We start from the raw sequence: 26,399 nt of genomic DNA on the forward strand, positions 1-26,399 counted from the left end.
TTCTATTTGTTATATACTTTGGAGTTAATTATTTATTTAGTATTTGGGCAGACATGTCCTCTGTTTGATTGTTATTGAGAAGGAGATCTTGCTAGATTTGTGGTTCTTTGTCTGTTTTAAAATACAATTGTTTAATTATTCTCTCGGCACGCATATACGAACCCCTCCAAAGCACCTCCAAAATTCAGTTTGACACACAAGCTTGTGGCCTCTAAGAGGACTTCTTTTAATTCTGCTGATGCTTCTAAGCTATTAAAAATGAATTATTAGTTTTTGTAGATGTATTCAATGTAGTACGTTGAACCAAGAGGGGAAAAATGTGGTTTAATGTCAAAAGAGTTGGTCTGAGCTGCTTCCTGGTGGATTTCTCCATGAGAAAATATGAAATATGTCACTTTATCTGCAATCGATACATAGATCGATAGATAGATAGTCTGAAGCCACAAGGATCAGGGTAAAAGAAAAAACTTTATTGTCCTCAGACTTCCAGACAATACAAAGCACTTGGTCAGTTATGTTGTAGTAAATCCACACTGTTCACCACAACAGAGCAAAAGCCTTGATCACCACTTTCCTCCTTGTAAAGACAAATTTGAAAACTACACATTAAAATGTTTCAGACCAGAAACAGTTCAGACATAGTTTTACTGATCTGTTATGAAGTAATGCTGTTTAGATTAGAAATCACATTTCTTTGAATGACTAAACTATGAGATTAAATCCCAGCGTTGCTTTAATCTTTGATATGACTGTGATTACAAAACTAATCAAGAAGTTGAAATATTAATGTGAAATTATTGTGTTCTATGATTATTGATTAATCCTTCATTAATTGATAGATTGTGTAATAATGGCAGTTATTAGTAATGCTGGCTCTCTTGCATTGAACTCTTCAGACTGCGACGACGGCCTTGCCGGTGTTTTCTCCCTGCAGCATCCCCATAAAAGCAGCCGGCATGTTTTCAAAGCCTTTTGTGACGTGCTCCCGACACTGCAGTTTGCCCTGTGGACGCACAATACACAGATCACAAATACAATACATCACAACAGAAACACAGGTAACTGATGTTTATATCTTTTTCTCTTTGATAAAGGACTAAATAGCTGACCTCTTTCACCCACGCCAACAGTCTCTTGAGGGTCTCATGGTTCTTGTGCTGCCACCTGCTGTATATGAAGCCCTCCATCTTCAGCTGTTTCAGGATCACAGTGAAATAGGAGTACGGCCCTAAAATACAGATCATTCAAGAGAAAAATGAAACAATGAAACTACAGTTCATATCTAAAATAACTGTCTGTGTGCCTCCACAGCTCTTATGGGTCTTCAGCAGGACAACATCTCCCTCTAGTAGAAAATGGGAAGAAACCAGGGCCATCCCATAATATCACTGTCTCCGCCTTTGCTGAGTGCTACTTAGATACAGTTAAAGCTATAATGAAGCCCTACAGTTTAGTAGGCCTAATTAAAGAGTTTAACACCAAAATCTATAAAAACCTGCTGTAGTCGGTGGATCAAAGGGACATGAACAAGTCACATTATCTCTGAGGATCTTTAGCTCAAAACCCCCCGAAAGTTGATTCTGTTCATCTTGACAAAGTGTTTTCAGTGGGAGAAATGTTTCATCGCTCATCCAAGTGACTTCTTCAGTCTCAGCTGACCGCAGGTTTCTCCAACCTCGCACAATGACTGAAACCAGCCCACTGAATGAACAATGGGCTGTGAGGTCAGTTCCTTGGTCATTAATATGCAAATTGTCATGACCATTGAGCAACAACCACTGATCATAGCTCATTGATCAAAGCCCACTGATCAATGGCCATGAGTACCATTCACAGAGAGTTGGGGAATGTCTGCAATCACAGATGGTGACAGATGTATCCTTAGGCCCCCTCCTTGATTCAGAGATGGTCTTTCCCTTTTCACGTAAACGGCCTCCTTGACTCCGCGCTCAAACCAGCGTTCCTCCCTGTCCAGGATGTTACATCCTCATCATTGAAAGAGTGTCCACTGGCCTGTAGGTGCAAATAGACTGCAGCGTCCTGGCCTGATGAGGTGGCTCTTCTCTGTTGTGCCATCCGTTGTTTGGGTTCCCCGATGTATAAATCCTGGCAATCCTCCTGGCACTTGACAGCGTACACTATGTTACTCTGTTTGTGTCGGGGGACCTGATCCTGGGGGTGGACCAATTTTTGGCGCATCGTGTTTTGGGGTTTAAAAGCCACAGATACGCGATTTATAGAAAAATGCATCTCAACGGCTCCGATACTCCTGACACATAAGGCAGGGTTCCCTATGCCCGGGCTGGTCTGTGAGTCGTTTGGTACTGGGCCGCAAGAGTTGAGGCTTGGGTGTGAAATTTATGTTTTTCAAATCTTCTTTTTGGTACTGGTTTTATTTTGTTGTATTTATCTGCGACACCTTAAAGGCCGCTCTGTGAAAATATTATCTTTAAAGTAGGTTGCTTAACCTTAAACTGGTTGTGTAGCCAGATTTACACTTTTATAAAGATGAATTTCCAGGAAATATCTAGTATAGATGTATAAGTCAGTCTCAGTATTATTTTTATTATTTCCTATGAAATAGTCTGTATTGAGCTCATGTCTTTGACAAGGAAAAGTAAATTAGGGCAGTAACACACCTGTCTGGGGTTCACTGTCATTGTAGGTGGAGATACTTCCACACACAGCTATTCTTCCACAGTTCTTCATCTGCTGCAGGACAATGAATGAAGAAGGGCCTCCCACCTAAAAATCAAAGATCGAGAGAAGAGCTCAGCAGTGATTAAATATTACATGCAAGCTTGAAACTGCACCACCACTGCTCACGTTTTCAAAGAAACAATCGTATCCTTCAGGTGAAGCCTTCCTCAGAGCCTCCTCCAGGGAACCCACAGTTTTGTAGTTGAAGGCCTCATCAAATCCCAGCTCTTTGAGGTAAGCCACTTTGGCATCAGAGCCTGCTGAGCCCACCACCTTACAGCCCTTGATCTTGGCGATCTGTCCCACCACGGAGCCCACCGCTCCAGCTGCAGCGTTCACCAGCAGGGTCTCATCCTCCTTTAGACCCAACACGTCTTCTATCCCATAAACAGCCGTCAGCCTGCAGAGAGACAGAAACAGTAAATCCTGCTGTTTTTCCTCAATTTTGAGCTTCATATAAACTCTAATTACATTCATCAAAGGGTCATTAGTAAGTGCATAGATGGTGACTTCAGCTCACCAGCAAGCCAAAACATTTGACTTACCCACTTACTTTCTTAAAAGAAGACTTTTTTCTGCCCATGATTCACTCTATTGTCTATTAGCATCAGTTTACACCTTAGAAATGCCATTCATCGTCATGATAATCATCAACCATGTCAGTTTCTTCCAAATTAATCATCCTAACCAGCATTTGTTAAGAAGGTTTATTGGACTCTTTTATGCAATGCTGATCACATATGAGAGTAAAACTCAGTAACTTCTTGAAACCTCCTTAAGCTGCTGTAAACAAAGTCTTACATCACTGACATGAATCCAATATGTCCTGTCTCAATGTGCATTTAAGATTCAGCTGATAAAACTTCACATCGATCTACCTGCTGGAAGAGTCAGAACATCCTGCCATGATTTATCGTCCAATAGAAAGTGACTTTGATCCATACAAGTTACTTAAATCTGTCTTACCCGGGCATCCCGATGGCACCCAGAGCCAGAGACAGGGACACATCTTTAGGCCACTCGGACAGGATGGGAGTGAGGCCGGTCCCATCACTGAGCGTGTGGGTTCTCCACCCGCTGTCACTCACAACGTGGCTTCCCACAGGAAACGCTGGATTTTTACTCTGGATCACTCTAAAGGAAAACATTATTAGTAGTAGTCGTTGTCGTATTATATGAACAGGTAAACACTTACTTGGCCACTTGTTCTCCAATCATCACACCTCCTTCCTTCATGTGGATTTTGCTGAGCAGCCTGTCAACAGTGTTTTACAACAGATTCATATCAGCAGTGTTACTATGTAAAATATATTTTAAAATCCTCTATATTCTCTGCTCACCTCATGTACGGGTCAACACTGAGAAACACTGCTTCCAGAAGCACCTCTGCAAACAAAACTAAACTCATTTAAAGTGCTCGATGCTAAAAGCTTGACATAAAAAAAGAGCGTGAACTCCTTAAGCAAATAGAAATAATAAAGCTATCTTGCCTCCATCTTTGGGCTCAGGGAGCTCCTCCACCTTCAGCCCAAAGTCACTTTTCTTTGGGAAGCCGTCAAAGTGCTGAGTCATTACCCATGACTTAGCTTTCACCATGATTCTTCTTTTTTTACGGCAGCTGTAAAGAAATATTGTTATTAAACTCATAGTAACAGACATTAAAATGCTGAGTATCCAGGTTAGAAATTCAAAAATCCTTTTCCTGCACACACACACATTTACACACAAGTGCTTTGAGAGTAAAAATATTACTGTATAAGTACTTCTCCATTCACCATTCAGTCTTTACAACTGCATCAGTGAACTGACACCTTGTGTCTCTATGTGATCACCTTTGTGATATTTGTGGAAAAGATTCATGTCTATAAGTCTGTTTTAAATGCTTTACATTTTATTACTTTTATAAAGAACTTAAACTGTGTAACAAACAGCAACAGCAATATGTGTAATTGTGCTCATAGTTCAGTCTGATTGTTTTGGAAACACTGAAAATGTTTCCGTACAAAGAGCCTGAAGATATGGAAAGACTCCAAGGCTTGTGGCCTCTAAGAGGACTGCTTTGAATCCTAATTTCAGAGACTCAGTAAACTTTTTTTAATTTAAGGTATTCAAATGCAGCATGTTGAATGATGGATTTATGCTTAACATGTGGTCTGACCTCCATCCAGCTGAATTATATTATTAACAAATAATTAAAAGTGAAACAACAAAACTTGAAAAATGTCACTTTATGTGCAATGAATGAGTAAAGTGGGAATAAGTCCATTCACCATTTACATAAAACAAGTTCAGATGTTACGACCACATCAGTGAACTGACACTTTACAGCGAATAAAAGCGAACGCCGTGGTGGAGCATCAACTATTTCATGGTCAGAGTGAGATAACATCGACCCCCTGCTGATGTTTGCTGCTCAGCCTCAGAGTTACCTCCGCCAGTAAAATCACGCTTAATGCAGTTCAGAAACAAACAGCTCTCTCTCCTCTGTGTGACTTACCGCTCGCCTTTCTTCACAGAGAAATGCTGGAAGCTGTGGAGCGAGAGTGGGTAGAAGTGAGCAGAGGCAGCTCTGCAGACGCTTAAGAGGAGAAAGGAGTGGGAGACGTGCTTTTAATGTTCAATCTTATTGGCCGAACGTTTAGCACACCATCTGAGGTGTGACAGAGGGCACGCTGCCAATAAGGTTAAAGACCAAAATCCAGCTTTCTTTGTTGCTTTACAGATGTTTTTCCCCAAAATTTAAAAACAATATCACTTTAAACCTCTGAGTTCCTCACAGTCTCAGTGTGAGGAACTCAGAGGTTTAAAGTGTAAACCATCATTTCTACATATAGATGCAAACTAATAAGTTCAGGTGAGACATTTGTAGATTGATCATAATACTTGTATCTTTTCTATCTTTATATACATTTTTTTCCTCTGCAGGAAAACAACATAAAATAAGCATTCGTCAACCGAGTGTTGTGATTTCAGGTTGCATGTTCACTTCAATACTTCACTAGTACTGCAGGCTAAACTCACATACATGTTTCTGCGTCTTGGTCATCAAATATTCCTCTCCCTTTTTGTCACAGAGAGACTCCACTCACACCTGCCAGGGAGACCGAACAGCCAGTGTGTGTTGTTAAGTTTGTGCACAGACAAGGAGACAGACGTGTTTGAGATAATGTTGGATATTTAACCATAATGCTCTTTCAGCAATTTCTTTTTCACTGAGTCTACTGGCACAAAGATATCTGGCCAAAAACAACTGCCTGTTGTCATAAATATGGATTAAAATAACACTTAAAGGTCAAAATCTGAGGAGCGATTAAAAAGAGAACTTGTAAATAATGTGCAAAGTGAAATCACAGTATTTTTTTGCTTTAATTGCTGATTTATAGGTAATATGACTTTACTGTGCATGTACTATCCCAGGACATGGTACATGTACTCACAAATGCCACTAGGTGGCGTATAGCACTCAGGAGGAATGTAAACCCCTCTTCAGTTCAGCTGTAAACAAACTCAGGTTCCTTTTACTTTAATATTCATTTGCAAGGTTTAGGACCACACCCCTTTCTCACACCCACCAGGCCGCGGTGTGTCGGAAATATTTTTAATAACACGGTTACTTCATTGTCCTGCGGGGCTCCTCCCTAAGTGCAAACTGAGCAAGCAACGGGTGCCTAACCTGCACATTTGCATGTCACGTCTGTGCCATTGTGCAGCTGCTTGGCCCATAGTCGCTCAAAGGAGGCGTGTGCATCAAACACATCTTATGTCACATCCCTGTGGTTTTTCTGCTTTGTCAGTGGTCAGTGGCCGCACCAGTAAGGTGCTTGAACTCAACGTGAACACCGGGCATCCTCTGATGTTTCAGTGTGACGACAGCTACACCCTGGTGGGAGCTCCACTTTCCCCACCTGCCAACATGAGGAAAATAAACTCTTGTGCAGCAGCTTGTCTACATTCTCAAAAATCCCTTTTACAACAGGAAGACAAACACACCCTCAAAACTCTTTGCATCATTATTGAGTTCCTTAATCAGTTTCACAACACTTGCCGTGACAAGAAGTCACCCACTCAGCTGCTCTTAATCTGCAGTCTGAGTTTGGTGAAATGTGCTGGTTTTTGAGTCGTATCAGGAGTGACCTGCGTCTTAGAGCCGAGAAGCATTTCCACATACGGTACAGATAAGCTGGGATATGTTTTAATGCTATATCTCTGAAACATATCAATGATGCAAACTAGAGCTGTAAGTAACTTGTAAGTCACTGAATAGTTAAATGATGTCAAAAGGATTGATTGTTCTCCATCTTCTGATTCTGGCTTCAAGTAGCAATAATATATATTAACTTGCTGTTCAAAATCCAAGTTACACAAGGACAAGAAAAATGAAACACACAGGCCTTTTAAACCTTGGGGTAAAAGCAGACGACAAAATTTGGGGTATAAAAACCAGCACAGAGCAGTGGAAGAAAGATCTCGCTATAGTGAGGACAGTCCACAGAAAACAGCTGTATGGAAGCAGGTTAGTTTACTAAGATTTTGGGTGATTTGCTACCTGTGTGTTTCAGGTAGTCAACGTAAATGGAAGTTCCACCAACTCTTATTTTTCTCTGTATCATGAACTGTGTGAATACTTTCTGTAGACTGGATCCAGGAACAACCTCACCATTAAACAAGAAAAACAACTTCCAATGACACAGCAGTTTCACATACCTGAGTAACAGCCTGAGGTGCACTTATCTCATTGTTTTGTTAACTAGGAAAAAATACTCCAAGCGATATTATTTTAAGACATTTTGTTAAAACATTTGTTATTTAAAAAAAATCAGCCATGCAGTAGGTTTTATCAGGATTTAAAGACCTGATTCTTGACTTTTTATTGTAACTCCCACCAGATGAGTAAACCTTAACAACAGAGGCACACGTCTGTATTTCTGCTTTGATATGATGGGAGTGCCAGCTGAACTGAATCCAGGAATATGGGAAATTTAGAAATTGCTTTTCTCACTCGGCACAAGTCTGAATAAAAACATCACCTGACAGCAGTTTTATGACTGAATCATTAAAAAAAATGCTGCATTTGAATTAGAAACAAATGCAAAAACGTTCACATGATAGCTGAAACATGAGGATGTTACTTTCTTAATAATCTGAAAAATAGTTTACTGCTATAAATAATAAAAAGAAAAGGGTTAAAAATCCATTTTCATTCATTTTCATCAAAGTCAGTGTGTAAGAGCTCATCAGACTAACACAGAGGACTTCAGAGCTGCTCTTACCAAATGGACAAATACATTTTTATCTATCTGTCTAATGCATGTTGGACCCGTTCTTATCTATGCACAAGTACAGATACTAAAGCAGACAGTCAAACCACTGATTGGGCTCCACACTGAATCCCTGTGTGCAGTCTGAAACTCAAATGACTGTTCAGATGCTTTACATGAAATATTAAAAACAAAGGCTGGATCCAGGGTAAGCTCCCCTGAACAGCTGCTGAGTTCTTTGCTGCCTCCCTGCACACACTGTTGCTGTCCTGATGTGTTTGCACTGCCTTTGTTTGTGTGCGTGAGGTTAAATGGCCCAATGCTGCTGCAAACCTCATTCTGAAGACTCATATTTTCCTATTTCACTGCATTATTGTTCAGTATCATCTTCACTGCGTAACTCGCTCACAGGAATAGAATCTGTGTGTGTTACAGGAAGCATTTCTCTGATCTTAATTTGACATGTCTGTGTGTGTCCTCTTCCTCACTTGTGCTCAAACAAAGGCTCACTGACACAAAACAAAAGAGTCAGTCAGATAAGCCGGTTTTAACCACTGGTTTCATTGGCACTGTACCAGTACCTAATCAAAAACCGGTTCATGCATTTGAAAAAAGACATAAATGCTGGTGTTCGAAAGCACAGTAACAACAACCTGTTGGTGTAAAGTGGGAACAAGTGAGTTCGGTGGCTGTAGGAGGGTCTAACACAAGAAATTCTCACTTGCAGTTCTCAGATGTCGCCCAACTTTCTATGCAAATTGCCCAAACCTTTGCTGCAAAATGCTACGTGGCATCCGGTTGTTTGCTGGTTTTCACACTGCTCCATGGTGCGCTGGTGAAAAAGACTGAAAGATAAATTTAATGAGTAAGAGTAAGGCTGATCAGCTGGATTGTCATGAAGTTCTGTGCAGATGTTTTCCACAGTAACTGCTCTGGAAATGTTTTCATTGGTGGTGGCCGTTATTCAGCCAATCCCAGCTGCTGTGCTCCCTCGACAGGTCACCAATCTATGACAGGGCTGTGGAAATCATGTATGCAGTATAATCATCAGTCTCAGCTCCAGTCCATTTAGGGTTGATTAGCATGCTAACATGCATGTATACAAATGCACATGCAAAATGAGGTGCTATGTTTAAAGAAATTATTGTAAAAATTCAGTCAAAGCATTTGACATGAGATGAAAAGAGATTGTGACGCTTGAAGTTTGTGTACAATCGTTTTGGTTGCAGTTTTTAAACAGAACTTAAATGTGTTTTTCAGCTCTGAGGACTTTTTGTGAAATGAAGCTGTACTTGTACAACGCGTCAAAGCTGCTGCTGTGATGGCCCATTGCACATGTGTAAACTACTCTCCCATTTTTATTGATGCATAAAATACCATCAAGTCTCTTGATTTGATGTAATCCATTTATTGTATGTACTTTGTTGAACACAAAACATACAAAGCAGTTTGGGATCAAAGTCAAACTTTCAGAAAAACAAAGTTAAAAGTTATCAGCATCATATTTTGTTAAGACAGGAAAGCTATGTCAATATTAAAGGATATGTAGATATATTATTGCCTGTGAAAGATAGACTTCATGCTCATGAATCATGTACAGATCGTAATGTGAGGCATTTTTGTTTTTTGCAACATGGTCGTGTGTTGACTGGACTTCTTATCTCAGCTCTTCTACTTTTTTAAGTAGTGTAGCTTGATCAGCTCCGGAGAACTCGTGGAGCTGAAAGACAAGGATAGAGGGTTAAAAATGTCATAAAAAGCCCCAAAACAAAACATAATTTTCCATTTATCTTAGATAAAATGTAAAATAGGAGACAATAAGCTTCACACAACCTAAACCCTTATTTATGAGAGATATTTAACTCAATTTGTTTAATCCTGAGACCACTGAGTGAAGGTCTGGCTTCGATCACAGGCGCCTCCTCAAGCTGGTGTTTAATGTCGCGAGCTCGCCTCTATTTGTCAGAAAGGTTCATTGCTTTGTTGTCGTTAGAAAATATTAAGTGACTCATGTATGACGTGCTTTTAGAGCATTACTGTGCAAGATTAGGAAGGAATCCTTCAAGCAACATAAGATTTGAGGCCTTTCTCCGGCAGGTGAATGCCAAACACTATATTAAAGATCACTTCTATGTGTCACTTGAAAACAATTTTGAGCACGAGGCTCAATGTGTCCAAAAATCTATTACACGCCAAACATCTGCACCAAGCTGACAGGTACACGTAGCATTTTGACTTACCTTTTGGCCATTCTTGTAAAACTGGAACGTGGGCATGGATCTGATTCCACAGGATGAGGACACATCCTGAAAGAGAAGCAAATAAATCAGATGAGCTCACTGGGTCATCAAGATCTCTCTTGACTACAGATGGTTATGACCAACTGTAGCTGTAGATGTGGTGAGAGGCCAATTAAGAAGAAGCCATTAAGCATAGCGTGACTAAGACGGGCTTCTTCAGCTACCCAAGATCATACTCTCCAACACTTCAGTGTTGCCTCTTTCCCACAGCACAGAAATGAATCTTTATGCAATTTATTTGATTCTTCCTGCACTCTCATTTGTCGTGTGATGTTCCATAAAATGCTGCAAAAACCACAAACATGTTTGACAGCAACTGTACAGAGACGTGTCGAGGATCTCTGCGCTAGCACAGGCCTGGCAGCAGCTGAAGTAATCCAACTGCTTCTGCAGGCTCATCAGGAAGTAAGTCAAACTCAGACTTACATGGGCAGCATCCACGTCCACCTTCAGGAAAATCACGTTGGCATTTTCAGGCGCCGCAGCCATTTTCTGCAGGAGAGAAGATCAGTGAGTCAACATGCAAACTTGTGCAGTTCATCTGCTGCCACGTCACACTTATGAAGGATCAAAAGGGGAAACATCTAAAATAAAAGTCTGAATTTGTTCTCTTGTGCCATAAAAGTTGTGGGTTGTTTTTCATCTTAATAGTAATTTCTTAATGTGTCAAATCTAACTTATAGTTGAAAAAAAATTCACAACGTAACTTATTGAAGAAATGCCATCTTTAGCATTGCTGAGGTTATTGGAGCAAAGGGGTCAAAATGATGCTAAGAGTGGGGACAGTCGACTCTGGGACTAGAGCATCAGTACCATAGTGACTCCTCTGGCTCATGAGCCATCCCAATATACAGGTTATTGTAATGTGTGAGGGACAGAAATAAAGAGATTCTCATCAATTGTGGAAGCACAGATCGACATGCAGATGCAAGAGTTCGGAGTCGTTTTAGTTTTGACAGCATGTACCTCATACACTGGGGCAATCCTTTGGCAGGGGCCACACCAAGTGGCTGTGAAGTCCACCACCACCAGCTTGTTTCCAGCTTCCTTCAGGATGTTATTGAACTCTACCTGGAGAGAAATCAAAAACCAACAACATAGTTTGAAATAGATTTGAATCTTATAATTAACCTGACAACAAAAAATGGAGGTCAGTGTTTCACATTAAAATACAGATTGTTACAGCGTTGTTGTCCACTTTTCACTGATCGCTGCCTGCGGCTGTATTTACGCACAGAGGATTTCAGCCCAACGCTTCCTCCAGAAAGATTTCGCTTTCAGTTTCCCTAACTTGAGCTTTAGTATGACACGTCTACACTGCTCGTTAAGATTTACACCAAACCTAACGGGATATACCAGAGGTTCCCCATGCTCAAAAAAGCCTTTAGAGACTGCATGTAAGTGTTTGCTTAAAATTTACGCAGATCAGTACGAGCTCATTTTACCCCCAAAAGTAGTTTTCTGCGTCTTCATGGTGCATTTTTTTTCTCTTCGTCACAGAAATTGATGTTGATGCTGATCTTCTTGAGGTTTCTCCACTGTTCCTCAAGTCTAAATGTTTCCACGCTCAGTTTCCCCTTTCACAAAATGAAAATTTCAGATGTGGTGGTCGTTTGAGGCTATGAACTCATTTGAAATGACGTTTATTTCCACACAAATGCAATACAATCAACCCATAACTACAATTAGCTTTGGAAAGCTTGTTTAAGGTGCGTTTCTCTAAAAATCTACGTACATACCCAAAACTGTTTTTACGCTTGTGGCACAGCTGCTCCGCTATAAAACCATAGTGCGAAAAACATCCATTAATGTGTTACAAACGGACAGAGGCACAAAAAGAAGAGCAAACAAGACACACTTACCAGATTCTTCACTTGACGAACCATGATTACTGTTGACGAATGTTTCCAAGACACAACAACAAACCTCCAAGTTTGGAAATGACCTGCGGTCAGCACACGCCCCAGGCTTTTAAACACTCTGCGTAAAGTTAGCCATCAGCAGTCGAAGCGGAAGTCTCTGCATTTGGTTTACACAATAAAAAATTTTAATGAGCTGAACCGTAAATACATTGATTTTTTTTTATACCGCCTTTCTACTCAGCCGAGAACTCCAAGCGCTTTCTGCAGGTCATTCAGCCAGTTTCACACACACACACACACACACACACACACACACACACACACACACACACACACACACACACACACACACACACACACACTCATACACTCTTATGAGACCAGGACTCATAGAAACGAGGTGTAGGAACACAGACTCTCCTGGAGTCATCCACTGACAGAGACCGTCAGCAGCCTGTGTAACCATGGAGCTGACCCTCACCACAGCTTTCTGATAAAAGGCTGAAACTCGTAGAAAATGTTAACAGTGTTTGCGCTCTTATATCTGGAGCACTTCAACCCCCTCGACCAGGCAGGTCCTTAAAAGCAGCAGATATAATTATTTTATTCACATCAGATTCATGTCTAAAATAACTGTGCACCTCCGCAGCGCGTAGAGATCTCCAGCAGTGCAACATCTCCCTCTAGTGGAAAATATGTTAATACACAAGAAGCTGTTGTTCACGGTACTGGTGAGACACTCACACATTTAAATCATTGAATTTCGGGGTTCCAATCACTTTCATGGCCACAGGGGTATAAAATCGAGCACATAGGCTTGCAGACTTCTTCTACAAACATTTGTGAAGGAATGAGTCGCTCTCAGGAGCTCAGTGATAGGATGTCACCTGTGCAACAAGTTCAGCAGTGAAATTTCCTCTGTTGCTGTAGAAATAGCCTACAGGTTGTGTAGAAGTTCATGGAAAAACAGCTCCATCGAGCTGATGACTTTAGGGGCTCAATCACTAGTTTCAGGTTCCACTCAAGGGTTCAACATCCCCACCTGGGATTTGACAGACGGGGACTTGCATAATCATTTGCAACTGCCAGCAGCATTAGCTTTATTTTATTTGTGATCAGTTGCTGATTCTGAGGTTTCATCCCTTTTGTGGGTTTAAACAGCCACATTCTACAGATGGTAAACCAACCATCATGGCTGCTTGCTCACCAATGGCAAGTATAAATCTAGCGTAAAGACAAAGTTTGGCAAGTGTTACTAAAGAAGGTCATCAGGTGAAATTCATAACTCCAAGAAGCATGTCCTGTTACTGAACAGCCATACTGAAAAAAATCTGAGCGCTTATCTGAATTAACTTTACGTTCAATCATCAACAACTGTGAGACCAGAATATGAAGATGCATGATGGGATGGCAGCCTCTTCCTTTGTTTTTGTTAGTCCACTGGGTTTTTTGGCTGATTACATAAAGCAGAGGAGAACTGCTCAAAATCAGAGCGTTCACCCACAAGTTTTCCAGCATTTTCCAGCTAGTTTTTCTGAACTCTGATTTATGCTTCTCTGGTGAATCTATGTAGAGCCTTAACATGTACCCTATGCGAGTGGCCACTGCTGTCCACATCCATCTCTCTCACCTAACAGCACTGCCATCCTTGCTCACAGCTTGGTTACATCCTTCTTCACAAGTCCATACAGGAACTTCAGTTGGTCCAGAGCTCTGCTGCTCCCATCATCACCAGAACTTCTTCAATTTGTTAATCACACCTGTCTTTTAGCAGCTTCGTTGTTTTCCAGTTAATTCAAGCTCCATAGTACCTTTCTGTACTGCTGTATGTCATTCATACTCCCAGGTCTTCTTCTTCTCACAGTCTCACCGACCCTTCCCCATTTTGGCTGCCATGAGGTCTAACGCCTTCAGCTGCTCTACTCTTCGCTTCTGGATTCTCCCCCACAAGTGAAATATTGTTGATTTCTTTTTGACTCGATAGGTCTTTTTTTTTTTTTTTTAATTCTTATTGTTTTTTTAGGCTCCCTGAAAAGTACAGGAAAACCCCATCCAGGCTATGGCTACCAGATCCAAACTGCATAGAAACTTTGTTTTTCCTGATATTTGCTGAACTGTTTGAGATGTTGAGCCAAGGAAAGTCTTACTCTGTTTATTCTTGCTCACTGCGGCTTTATTGACATCTGTAGAATGAGGATGAGAAGGAAACTGGTAGTGAAAAATGTGCACACTCAAAGACTCTCTGTGTTATCAGCGTGAAGGCACTTCAGGTTTCAGCACATGAAAGGTGATCTCACTTCACTCGAGTATTTGGCAGGGCCTGATTTGGCTAATGATCAGCTCGAGGCTTTATAACAGTAATAGCAAAGTCATCATAATTTAAATCAGCATGACAGAGTTCCTCTTTCATACCTCTACGCCGTTTTGTTTTTTACTGTAAAATGAAGCAAATGCTTTCTAATTAACAGCAGATGAAAACCATGCCATGTTTCAGTACACAACAGACTCACATGACAACAAATAAAAGGCGTTTGTGTGTGTTGGTGTGTTGTTGACTTGACTTCCAATCATCAAATCTATTTCCTTCATGTAGATTTGACTGAACGGCCTGTTGAGACCAGCAGTATGTTATAGATGATTGTTAATATGTTTCAATGTAGTTTTATCAGGAGTGTTAATTATTATGAAAATAATTCAGTATAAGTTTTCTCTTCTCAACTCATGTATGGGTCGACACTGAATACTGCTTCCAGCAGCACGTCTGCAAAAATAAAAACATTTGAAGTGCTCTGGGTTTCGTTTTCGACAAAAACTGAAGAGAGTGCATTCCTATTAAAGCCTTAATTAAAGAGAAAATACAAACTCATCTTACCTCCATCTTTGGGCTCAGGGAGCTCCTCCACCTTCAGCCCAAAGTTGCTTTTCTTTGAGAAGTTGTCAAAGTGCTGAGTCATGACCCACGACTTTCCTTGAGTCATGATGATTTGTTTTTATGACAGCTGTAAATAAATGTTGCCTTTCACTGTTATCAACCTCATAGTAACAGATATGAAAGTGGTGAGTCATCCAATGCTGTGCAAAAAAACTGAAGCTAAATATTTATTAAATGTTTATTTGTGGTGTTCATGAACACATGATCCTGATGTCACCTGTTAAATTATAGCTATATACTTTTACTCTGATTCTACAGGTTCCCTTTAGGTTGCAGGTTCAATATAAGAACAGTAATTCAAAAGTAAAGCTGATATAACTAAAATGTTCACAAATCAAGAGATCCATATCAAAATTGCCACAGATGTGTGTTTGATAAAGCTTAATTAAGATTTACATGTAAATTCACTCTAATTATTTTCTAAAGCATTGGTGTCTTGTTTTACTTGGTATAGTTTTACATTTTATTTGTAATTTTTTATGTTCTTTATAAATTTTTAATCACTATTTTGTCATTATTATGTAATAATGTCACAGTCGGTGTCACTCACGGGGATCATTTTGTGTGGTAGAAATGTCATATGGCACATTCAGCGCCCCCTTTGAGCCTGATAAGGCAAAGAAAGCCTGGCTGTGCTGCACTTCCTTAGTAATACACTTATCTGGGCTATGTGTGCATTCATGTGTTATATCAAACAGTACATTTGATTAGCAGCACATGGCTGCTGCTTACTCTTATTATTCCTACGGAAGCAGAAAGGATGTACTTAGTCTTTTATTATAGTTGTTGTTAATTAAATAATGAAATGGCTTGATATGTGTTGTTGCTTATTCAAGTCTGTATGTAAGTAATGACCTTATAACAATCTAATGATTTTTTATTATGTGCTAATGCATGAAACCTGAACAAGGGTGTATTTTCTTTATATGATGACAGTATAAAAAATGGATTTACTACTCCTGGAAGTCATGCAAAGCTTCATTAGGACACCATCATCTCTTTGCAGGCATTACGAGATGCAAAATAAGGCCACGCTAACATGGGTTTCACATATTCAACATGGGTAACAAAACAAATTTACATTTAGAAAACTTTTATCTACAGATATTAAAACTTTACATGAAATATCTTGAGGTTTGATTACAAGCTTGCCTTTTTCTAACTGAAGTATTTAATCTCAAAAATCAAAGATAGACATTTTTCAAAGTTCAACGTGTTATTATCCAAAGTAAATCAACAAATGTTTCGCCTTTCTTACCCGGCTGGGTAACAAACTGTACAGCATATTAAAGCACATGTCTTTATCTTTGTTGGCCAGGTGCTGTTAGATAGTGTACAATATTTTCAGCCAATCATATCCAGCAATAAAAGCTTGTGTCCCGCCCTTTCTCCTCATAACTGTTCACATTCCTGCCTCTCCTCACTTCCACCCACTCCACAGCTTCCAGCATTTCTCTGTGAAGAAAGGCGAGCGGTAAGTCACACAGAGGAGAGAGAGCTGTTTGTTTCTGAACTGCATCAAGTGTGATTTTACTGGAGGAGGTAACTCTGAGGCTGAGCAGCAAACATCAGCAGGGGGTCGGTGTTATCCCTTTAAAGCCTTTGCATAAAGTGTTATCTTGCTACTGACCATAAAATATGAGATACTCCACTACAGTGGTAGTTGTGTATGAACAGTTAGATTGTATTTGTCACGGGCGAGGTCGCCTTGAAAGAGAAAGGACTCAAATGCTTGGCGCAGAACAGCACATAGAAAGTTTCAGTGACAACGTTTATTTTCTCAGCAAGTGCACACAGTCAGAAAACTGAAACGTGAGTTTAACAAGTACTAGAAGCAACACCTAAACCTAAGGGGTTTATGCAGCCTGAGCTAAGTAAACAATCTGGTCGCTCGTCAGTGAAACTGCTGTTCCGAGGATTGGGCTGAAGGGAGAGTCAAACTGGTTGGCTGGGTCCGGGGAAAGGGTCAGAGTCACTGAAATTAGAGTACAGACATTCAGGTATGGTTCGGGCAAGCTGTTTGTTCTGAATTTTCCTTTGCACTGCTTACTTGCTGTGGGTGGTCAGTAGTGGCGTGGAGGGGTGAGTGGTCTGGGTGAGTGGTCCGAAATCTGAAATCCCTGGCGTTGAGGCAGGGAGGCAGGCAGGTGCATGGGGCGAGAAACCCGTGAGACTGTCAGGAGGTCCAGATGGGTGTTCTACAGAGGAGATTCGTGTCTGGCAACTTGGTGCATGGCTATGAAAGAGAGATACAGAATGAGACAAGATAGTTTGCAAGTCGTGTACAAAATCACAGCGGTGGCCTGCACTAACTAGGGTTAGCCGACAATCCAGCCTTATGAGTCCTTGGCTTAGTTACCCACAGGTGCGAGCAATAAGCAGAACACAGTGGCACCTCCCAGGGGTGGAGATGCCGGCTCGGAGGGAGAAACACTGGCACCCACCCAGACCATGACAGTATTGTGTTTCAATGTGTTTAGAGGTTCACTGATATTCTCATAAAGTCTGAAAAACAGAATCACTGAACTTGATTCTATGTGAATACTTGTATGTAAGCCAGTACTTTTATAGTAATAGTTTTACTCTGATCACTCAAATGACTTGTGTGTAAATATGTAAATGTGTGTGTGTTTGAGCACGATGAGGATTTCTGCATTTTGTTGGAATTGTTCTTTTAATCACAGCTTGGAAACTGAGCCTAAGGGCAGCCTACGCTGTCATTGTTACACTTTATAGTTAACCGATGATGTCATGAAAAATTAAAATGATTTGTGCTGTTTGATGCTCACCACAGCTAAACGTCACAGAGTGAACGTCACACTTCAGGTTTTATTCAGCTCTATTTTGCACAGCGCTGGATGACTCAGCACTTTCATGTCTGTTGATAACAGTGACGGGCAATATTTCTTTACAGCGGCCATAAAAAAGAAGAATCATGGTGAAAGCTAAGTCATGGGTAATGACTCAGCACTTTGACGGCTTCCCAAAGAAAAGTGACTTTGGGCTGAAGGTGGAGGAGCTCCCTGAGCCCAAAGATGGAGGTACGTCTTTCTTCTTTCTCTCTACAGGAGAGCACCTTCTTCAGTTTTTGTCAAACATTAAGCATCGAGCACTTTAAATGAGTTTAGTTTTGTTTGCAGAGGTGCTGTTGGAAGCTGTGTTTCTCAGTGTCGACCCGTACATGAGGTGATCAGAGAGCAGCGTCACTCATTACTGAACTACTTTAATGCTCCTGATATAAATGCATATTGTAACACACCGCTGGTCTCAACAGGTCGTTCAGCAAAACCCACATGAAGGAGGGAGATGTAATGATCGGAGGTCAGGTGGCCAAGTAAGAAACACAAACACACCTGCACACAGAAAACTTGCATGATGTGCTGACACAGAACTCAGTCCGTATATCTTTGATTCCCACTGCTATGCTCGGGGAGCAGATTAAATTGAAAGGTGGGGATTAATATAAAAAAGCACAAAGATCACACTCAGCAAACAAGATCAAGAGGGTTTAACCACAGTGATGTAAAAGGAAGAATGATAAATGGACTGGTCTTTATATAGCGCTTTTCTACTCTATCTGAGCACTCTATGCGCTTTACACAACTTATACATTCAGACCCATTCACACAAGAACTCTTTTTCTAAGTGCTTCCTATCTAACTTTCACACTCTGATGAAACATGAGTTTAGTATCTCGCTCAAGGATATTTGACATGCAGACTGGAGCAGACTGGGATCAAACCACCAACCTTCCAGTTAGTAGGTGACCTGCTCTACCACCCAAGCTACAGCCACCCTTTAATCACAAGGAGAAGGCTGTGGAAGCTGAATCTAAATAAATCAAAGCACCAGCGAATATTCTGGGTGAATAGCAGTAAGTTGTTCACTGTCAGTAAGATTGTTATTCAGGCCAGGATTCATTTTACAAACTGAGACATCAAAAAGACACACCTTTAAGTAAACTCTGTTTTTACTTCTACATACATTATTCATCACACTGACGCTCATGTATCTTCAAGACTTCGTTACCAAAAAAAACTTGAAACAAAGACAGCACAGTTGAACAGTTTAATTTCAGCCAGCTGTGTTAGTAAAATGAGTTATCCCAGTGACAGCACAGACTATTTTGTTTTAATATTGTGTTGTTGTTTTCCTGTTTACTAGAAGGTTTTAAATTTTCTGTACTTTTAGGTGACAGGAGACATGTGGCCTGGTCAAAACACAGAGAGCTGCACTCTAAAAGATCTTTAAACATAGTAAACATACCTTGTGTGCCACAGACTGCTCCCAAACACGAGGGGACAAGTAATACCTCTAAAACACTTAAGTTGGCTTTATTAAACATTAGATCTCTAGCTGGGAAAACATTTTTAATTAATGATTTAATCACTGAGCACAGCCTTGATTTTATGTTTTTAACTGAAACTTGGTTGGACCAAAGTAACAGTGGAGCTGCTCTCATCGAGACGACCCCTCCTAACTACAGTTTTATCAGTGAGGTCAGGGCGAGCAGGAGAGGAGGAGGGGTTGCTGTCTTATTTAATGAATTATTTCAATGTAAGCAGCTATCTCCTGGAAGTTTTCAGTCTTTTGAATATGTGGCTTTACAGCTGAAGGCCCCATCCAAAGTTGTGTTTCTTAATGTTTACAGGCCTCCCAAACACTGCACAGACTTTTTTTAATGATCTCAGTGAACTGCTGTCTGTGATCTGTGTTGATTTTGACTGTGTAATTATTGCTGGGGATTTTAACATTCATGTGGACAACCCTCAGGACAAAGGGACTAAAGACCTGAGTAACACTCTGGGCAACTTTGGGCTGACTCAGCATGTAACAGAGGCCACACATAACAGAGGACACACTCTTGACCTACTGATCTCCAAAGGCCTGAGCATTTCAAACATTACTGTGTCTGATGTGGGCTTATCTGATCATTACTGTGTTTTCTTTGAAAGTAAAATCTCAGCCCACACAAATATATCAACAGCAGTGATCACAAAACGGTGTATAACTGAACACAGTAGTGCAATTTTTAACCAGGTCTTCCCATTAACACCTGACCTGCCCAGAGGGTCAGTCAATGAGCTCGTCAATAGCTTCAATGCTAACATGTTAAATGTAATGGACACTATTGCTCCCATTAAGGTGAAGGTTATCTCTGGAAGGAAAAAGTCTCCATGGAGAAACTCCACACTGGTGAAAAATGAAAAAAGAGAGTGTAGGAAAGCTGAGCGCAGATGGAGAAAAACAAACCTCCAGGTTCATTATGACATTTATAAAGAGAAACTTCACAATTATAATTTACAACTGAGGAATGCAAGGAGGTCCTACTTCTCTGACATCATCACTAAAAACAGCCATAATGCTCGGGTCTTATTTTCTACAGTTGACAGGCTAACAAACCCCCCTGTGTCAGTGGCAGCTGAACTTCATTCGACCATGGCCTGCAATGACTTTGCCAAATTCTTCACTGAAAAAATCCAAAAAATTAGACAAGCAATTGGTACATCAACAGCAGATCCAGGATATGTACTGTGTCCACCAAAAAACTGTTTAAACACCATGAAACAGTTTCAACCTATTAACAGCAAAGACCTGGAGGACATCTTAGGTCAACTGAACTCCTCCTCCTGCTGTTTAGATGTCCTGCCAACAAGTTTTTTCAAAAAGGTCTCAAAGACTTTAGAGTCAGACCTGTTACAGATCGTCAACTTTTCTTTATTATCAGGTGTGTTTCCAGAATCACTAAAAACTGCTGTAATCAAACCTATACTGAAAAAGGACAATCTTGACAAGACACAAATGAACAACTACAGGCCGATCTCAAATCTCCCGTTTTTAAGTAAGATCATTGAAAAAGCAGTTTCTCAACAGCTCAGTTACTTCTTAAAACAGAATAATTGCTACGATGCCTTCCAGTCAGGTTTTAGACAGAACCACAGCACTGAAACCGCTCTGACCAAAGTGTTTAATGACATATGTCTGAATACAGACAGTGGAAAAATGTCAGTCCTAGTTTTACTGGATCTCAGTGCAGCATTTGATACAGTTGACCACAACATATTACTCAAACGACTGGAGAACTGGACAGGTCTTTCAGGAACTGTACTAAACTGGTTCAAAACATACGTAGAAAACAGGAAATACTTTGTATCAATAGGTAACTTCACATCTGAGCAGACAAGTATCACATGTGGAGTTCCCCAAGGTTCCATCTTGGGACCCCTTCTGTTTAACATCTACATGCTCCCACTGGCACAGATTATAAACAACAACAAAATAAACTATCACAGCTATGCAGATGACACACAAATATATATCACAATGTCACCAGGAGACCGAGGCCCTGTACAGGCTCTTGGTAAATGCATTGAGGAAATCAATGACTGGTTGTGCCACAATTTTCTCCAGCTAAACAAAAACAAAACTGAGGTAATAGTCTTTGGCGCCAAAGAAAAACGATTACAGGTCACCAGAGAACTTCAATCTATACATCTAAAAACCACAAACCAGGCGAGAAATTTGGGTGTAGTGATGGATGCAGACCTAAACTTAGAAAAACACATTAAGACAATAACAAAGTCAGCTTACTATCACCTCAAGAATATATCAAGGATAAAAGATCTGATGTCTCAACAGGACCTGGAAAAACTAGTCCATGCATTCATCTTTAGTAGGCTTGATTACTGTAACAGCATCTTTACAGGTCTACCTAAAAAATCAGTCAGACAACTACAGCTCATTCAGAACTCTGCTGCTCGAGTCCTCACTAAGACCAAAAAAGTGGACCACATCAGTCCAGCTCTGAGGTCCTTACACTGGCTGCCTGTCCGTCAGAGGATAGACTTTAAAGTTCTGATGCTGGTCTATAAAGCTCTGAATGGTTTAGGACCAAAATACATCAATGACCTCCTGACCCAGTATGAACCATCCAGATCCCTCAGGTCATCTGGATCCGGTCTTTTATCAGTTCCCAGAGTCAGAACCAGACACGGAGAAGCTGCATTCAGCTTTTATGCTCCTTATATCTGGAACAAACTCCCAGAAAGCCTCAGATCAGCTGAAACACTCAGTTTATTTAAATCCAGGTTGAAGACTCACCTGTTCTCAGCTGCATTTGAATAAAGCACCAAATCCACACTTTAAGCTTAAATTTCAAAACTTACATTTAACTACTGATTTTATCTACTGTTCTGATTTTATCTGTTTTGATTTTATATACTGTTGTTTGTTTGTTTGTTTGTTTGTTTGTTTGTTTGTTTGTTAATTAGTTAGTTCGTTTATTTGCTTGTTTTATTCAATTTTAAATCATGCTTTTTATTTGTTCTTGTTTCTAATGTCTCTGTAAAGCACTTTGAATCACCTTGTTGTTGAATTGTGCTATACAACTAAACTTGCCTTGCCTTGCCTTGCCTTAGAGTGATCCAGAGTAAAAATCCAGCGTTTCCTGTGGGAAGCCACGTTGTGAGTAACAGTGGGTGGAGAACCCACACGCTCAGTGATGGGACCGGCCTCACTCCCATCCTGCCTGAGTGGCCTAAAGATGTGTCCCTGTCTCTGGCTCTGGGTGCCATCGGGATGCCCGGGTAAGACAGATTTAAGTAACCTGCATAGATCATAGTCACTTTCTATTGGACGATAAATCGTGGCAGGATGTTCTGACTCTTCCAGCAGGTAGATCGATGTGAAGTTTTATCAGCTGAATCTTAAATGTAAACTAAACCATCTGAGACATTCATCTTAGTGTAAGACTTTATTTATAGGTGTTTGTAAGGTGTTTAAGAGGTCAGCTAAACGTGCTAATAGACAACAAGTGGCTAACTCCAGATGTTTTGCTGATGAGCTGAAGCAGAGTTTGTAAGCAGTGATCTTTGTGTATATAATTAATCTGGCAATCAAAGAGGCAACAGCTGGATTCACTGTTTCTGTCTCTCTGCAGGCTGACGGCTGTTTATGGGATAGAAGACGTGTTGGGTCTAAAGGAGGGTGAGACCCTGCTGGTGAACGCTGCAGCTGGAGCGGTGGGCTCCGTGGTGGGACAGATCGCCAAGATCAAGGGCTGTAAGGTGGTGGGCTCGGCAGGCTCTGATGCCAAAGTGGCTTACCTCAAAGAGCTGGGATTTGATAAGGTCTTCAACTACAAAACTGTGGGTTCCCTGGAGGAGGCTCTGAGGAAGGCTTCACCTGAAGGATACGACTGCTTCTTTGAAAACGTGAGCAGTGGTGGTGCAGTTTCAAGCTTGCATTTAATATTTAATCATTGCTCTACTCTTCTCTTGTATTCACACTGCATTCCTCACAGCACATTACAATGCATTAAGTGACACTGCTGCTTTGTTTTAGGTGGGAGGCCCTTCATCAGATGTCGTCCTGCAGCAGATGAAGAACTTCGGAAGAATAGCTGTGTGTGGAAGTATCTCCACCTACAATGACAGCCAACCCCAGACAGGTTTGTTACTGCTATAACTCCTGAAAGTTTTGTGCCTGCTATGGAACAACCAGGGTTGGTGCACAGACAGAAAAATAATAATACTTTGCATTATTGCAAATACCAATCAGATTTAATTAATAAACTTACAGACGGATTCACAGGAGATAACTGATTCAAGGTTAAGAAACTTACTTTAAACCCCATGAGGCACCAGTCTGGTATAAACACAGTCTTCTAAGGATTTACAGACGAATCCTAAGATTACAGCTTACAGCTCTTTTCCACAAATGCACCATTCTTGATGGCCCTGGCTTCCGTAGCGATTTTTCCACTAAAACAGCTATTTTTAAAATCTGCAATGAAATTTTGATGCATAGTGTTGGAGGTTATTATTATTCCGTTTTTTGATGCTGCACCTGACACCTCTGTCTTTCATACTGTACCATACCATCGTCATCATGCTTGACAGGCTGATATATTGGGTGGATGTATCTGGATCTGCTTCAGAGTGGTTCTTGTCACGTCTTTCTAAAAGATGTATTTTTGTGGTTTCTTTGAAGTTCATGTCCTCTTCCACCTCTCGGGTCTATGTGTGACATACGACCTTTATTGTTTATATCATCTCTGCTCCCTCTTTAACACGTTTTCAACACTTTTAGGGTGTTATGCTATGCAGATGACAGTCAGCTGTATATCTTCTCTAAGCTCCAAGATATTTCTGAGTTACAGATATAGAAAAAGTTCTTGGATGGTAGACAATTTCCTCCAATGTAATGAAGAGAAAACAGAAGTCCTTGTTTGTGTCCTTGATAGATTTATGCCTGAGGTAATGGAAGCTCTTGGTCCCCTTCAGGAACCTTGTTACAATTTGTTACTCAGCCTTTACTTTGGATGCTCATGTTAAATTTAACTCTTGAATGAATAAATAATGGATGAGGGCGTGCTGTCTGTGCATCGTTTAGGGTTCAAACTAAAAAAGCCGAAGCTTTTGCAACAGTTTCTCCCAGACTGTGGTTTAAATGGCATTTTTATGATATAGCATATTGTTATAATTTTCTTAAAGGTGTTTTATATGAAGTTTTACTCACACTTTGTGAGTCAGGTCTCTCCATCAGCTGCTCAGGTGGGGTCAGTGTACTTGGAACGACAGATGTCCAACAGCAATGTCCACACATCACTGATGTCCTTGGAAGTTTTCTCTCTGCCCCCCTCTCAGACATTTTTAAAGTCACTCATGGTAATGTCCAAGAATCAGATTGCATTTTTGGCTGTCCTTCCTCTGTGTCCATGCTAGTTCTGACCCACGATGCAACGGTTCTGCCTTCAGCTAAATTCTGGTCATGTGACCATTACACTGTACCTCAAACAAACTTTACAGAAAGGTGTATAGCTCATTTACACAGCCTTTAAAAAATTATAATTATATTTATTATATATAATTATAAAATATTATATAACAATATTTTATAATCACATATTTTAGACAATTTAAAAAAAAATCTCATTAAAATAATTTTAATCAATTTCAGCAAATAAATTAAATACACACAAATCTATGACAGAAACATATAAAATAAACCCCTTTTTAAACTGTCTCTGGCACACTTACAGTTCCCAGTCAACATTTAGCTTGATTCTTACTGGACAACTGGGATGTTCAAAGCTTTCATTACCAAACTGTATGAATTCGTTTGAATTACAGGTGTAAAGGTATGTAGATGGCATTAGACTGAAGTGGAACAGTGACCTTTCTGGAGCGGGCCTGGAACCCAAAGGCCCACAAATATCACTGTGAAGAACACAAAATGCATATAATACACCACCAACAACTTCTTCTGTATTCATGTATTGTTTCCACTAGAGGGAGAAGCTGCACTGCTAAAGATCCACAAGTGCTGTGGAGGCACACAGATGGTTATTGTAGACATGAACTGTAGTTTCTGTGAGTGAAAGATGGGTTAAATTTTTCTCTTGAACGACCTGTGTTTTAGGTCCGTATCCCTACTTCACCATGATCATTAAGGAGCTGAAGATGGAGGGATTCTTGCAAAGTAGGTGGGAGCACAAGCACCCTGAGACCCTCAAGAGACTGTTAGCGTGGGTGAAAGAGGTTAGTGTGAGCCTTTCCTTTAAGTAAAGATGTAAACATCAGTTACCTGTGTTTCTGTTGTGATGTATTGTATTTGTGATGTGTGTATTGTGCATCCACAGGGCAAACTGCAGTGTCGGGAACATGTCACAAAAGGCTTTGATAACATGCCGGCTGCTTTTATGGGGATGCTGCAGGGAGAAAACATGGGCAAGGCCGTCGTCGCAGTCTGAAGAGTTCAATGCAAGAGAGCCAGTTACTAATAACTGCCATTATTACACAATCTATGAATTAATGAAGCAATAAACATAGAACAAAATAATTTCACATTAACATTTCAGCTCTTTGAGTAGTTTTGTAATCACAGAGTTTTGCCTGTGATTGATAGTTGTGTCTTTTGTCATGTTGACAAATTGACATCTGGCAACATCAGCATCAGTTTGCTTAAGTTGTACGTTTTGGTGACTTACTTAACAACACGACCACCAATGAATAAAAGAAGAGATGATAATTCCAGACTCAGGGTTCTTATCCTGTCATTACAGCGAGTATCTGTGTGTGCAGCGCAGATCTGTTCTGCTGTATTAATGCCCTGCACTGAAAAAATGGGAATTGGGAGGCTTTTGAATTTGCACAAATGAATTTAGTTAATGCTACACAAGCCTTTTATGTTTCTCTTATTTACATGATTAAATAAAGTACTATTTACTTGATTATAAACAATACTGAGACTACTCATTTTTCTTGCATTGATTTAAAGTGACTAAATTAGAATACTAAAACCATTGTAATTGTGTTTGACCACAACCGGAAATGATGCAATATAT

The 26,399-nt window shown here is 40.4% G+C and overlaps 3 protein-coding genes across 4 annotated transcripts; 1 reads left to right on the forward strand and 2 right to left on the reverse strand.

Annotated features, from left to right (window-relative positions):
* Nucleotides 1-468: 468 nt before the first annotated feature.
* LOC308408755 (prostaglandin reductase 1-like) lies at nt 469-5,228 on the reverse strand. 2 transcript variants are annotated; one of them, XM_080901165.1, is made up of 9 exons: nt 5,198-5,228; nt 4,191-4,318; nt 4,041-4,086; nt 3,896-3,955; nt 3,667-3,834; nt 2,827-3,100; nt 2,640-2,745; nt 1,110-1,228; nt 469-1,003 (listed from the first exon to the last, which is right to left on the reverse strand). In XM_080901165.1, exons 2-9 carry the CDS (start codon nt 4,294-4,296, stop codon nt 893-895), a joined length of 990 nt encoding a protein of 329 aa, XP_080757291.1. In that variant the 5' UTR covers nt 4,297-4,318; nt 5,198-5,228; the 3' UTR covers nt 469-892. The 2 variants fall into 2 exon arrangements, with proteins under 2 accessions (XP_080757291.1, XP_080757292.1); XM_080901166.1 differs by lacking the exon at nt 3,896-3,955.
* A 4,122-nt stretch (nt 5,229-9,350) lies between these two features.
* On the reverse strand, nt 9,351-12,276 carry LOC308408791 (thioredoxin-like). The gene is made up of 5 exons (XM_080901200.1): nt 12,121-12,276; nt 11,225-11,329; nt 10,685-10,750; nt 10,199-10,264; nt 9,351-9,678 (listed from the first exon to the last, which is right to left on the reverse strand). Exons 1-5 carry the CDS (start codon nt 12,142-12,144, stop codon nt 9,616-9,618), a joined length of 324 nt encoding a protein of 107 aa, XP_080757326.1. The 5' UTR covers nt 12,145-12,276; the 3' UTR covers nt 9,351-9,615.
* Nucleotides 12,277-16,459: 4,183 nt separating this feature from the next.
* On the forward strand, nt 16,460-26,295 carry LOC308408717 (prostaglandin reductase 1-like). Its single transcript, XM_080901105.1, has 9 exons — nt 16,460-16,526; nt 17,967-18,093; nt 18,193-18,238; nt 18,327-18,386; nt 22,471-22,638; nt 22,992-23,265; nt 23,396-23,501; nt 25,475-25,593; nt 25,695-26,295. Exons 2-9 carry the CDS (start codon nt 17,988-17,990, stop codon nt 25,803-25,805), a joined length of 990 nt encoding a protein of 329 aa, XP_080757231.1. The 5' UTR covers nt 16,460-16,526; nt 17,967-17,987; the 3' UTR covers nt 25,806-26,295.
* The last annotated feature ends 104 nt before the right edge of the window (nt 26,296-26,399 follow it).

Source organism: Rhamphochromis sp. 'chilingali' (genome assembly GCF_963969265.1).
Source record: "Rhamphochromis sp. 'chilingali' genome assembly, chromosome: 1".
NCBI classification, from domain to species: Eukaryota; Metazoa; Chordata; class Actinopteri; order Cichliformes; family Cichlidae; genus Rhamphochromis; species Rhamphochromis sp. 'chilingali'.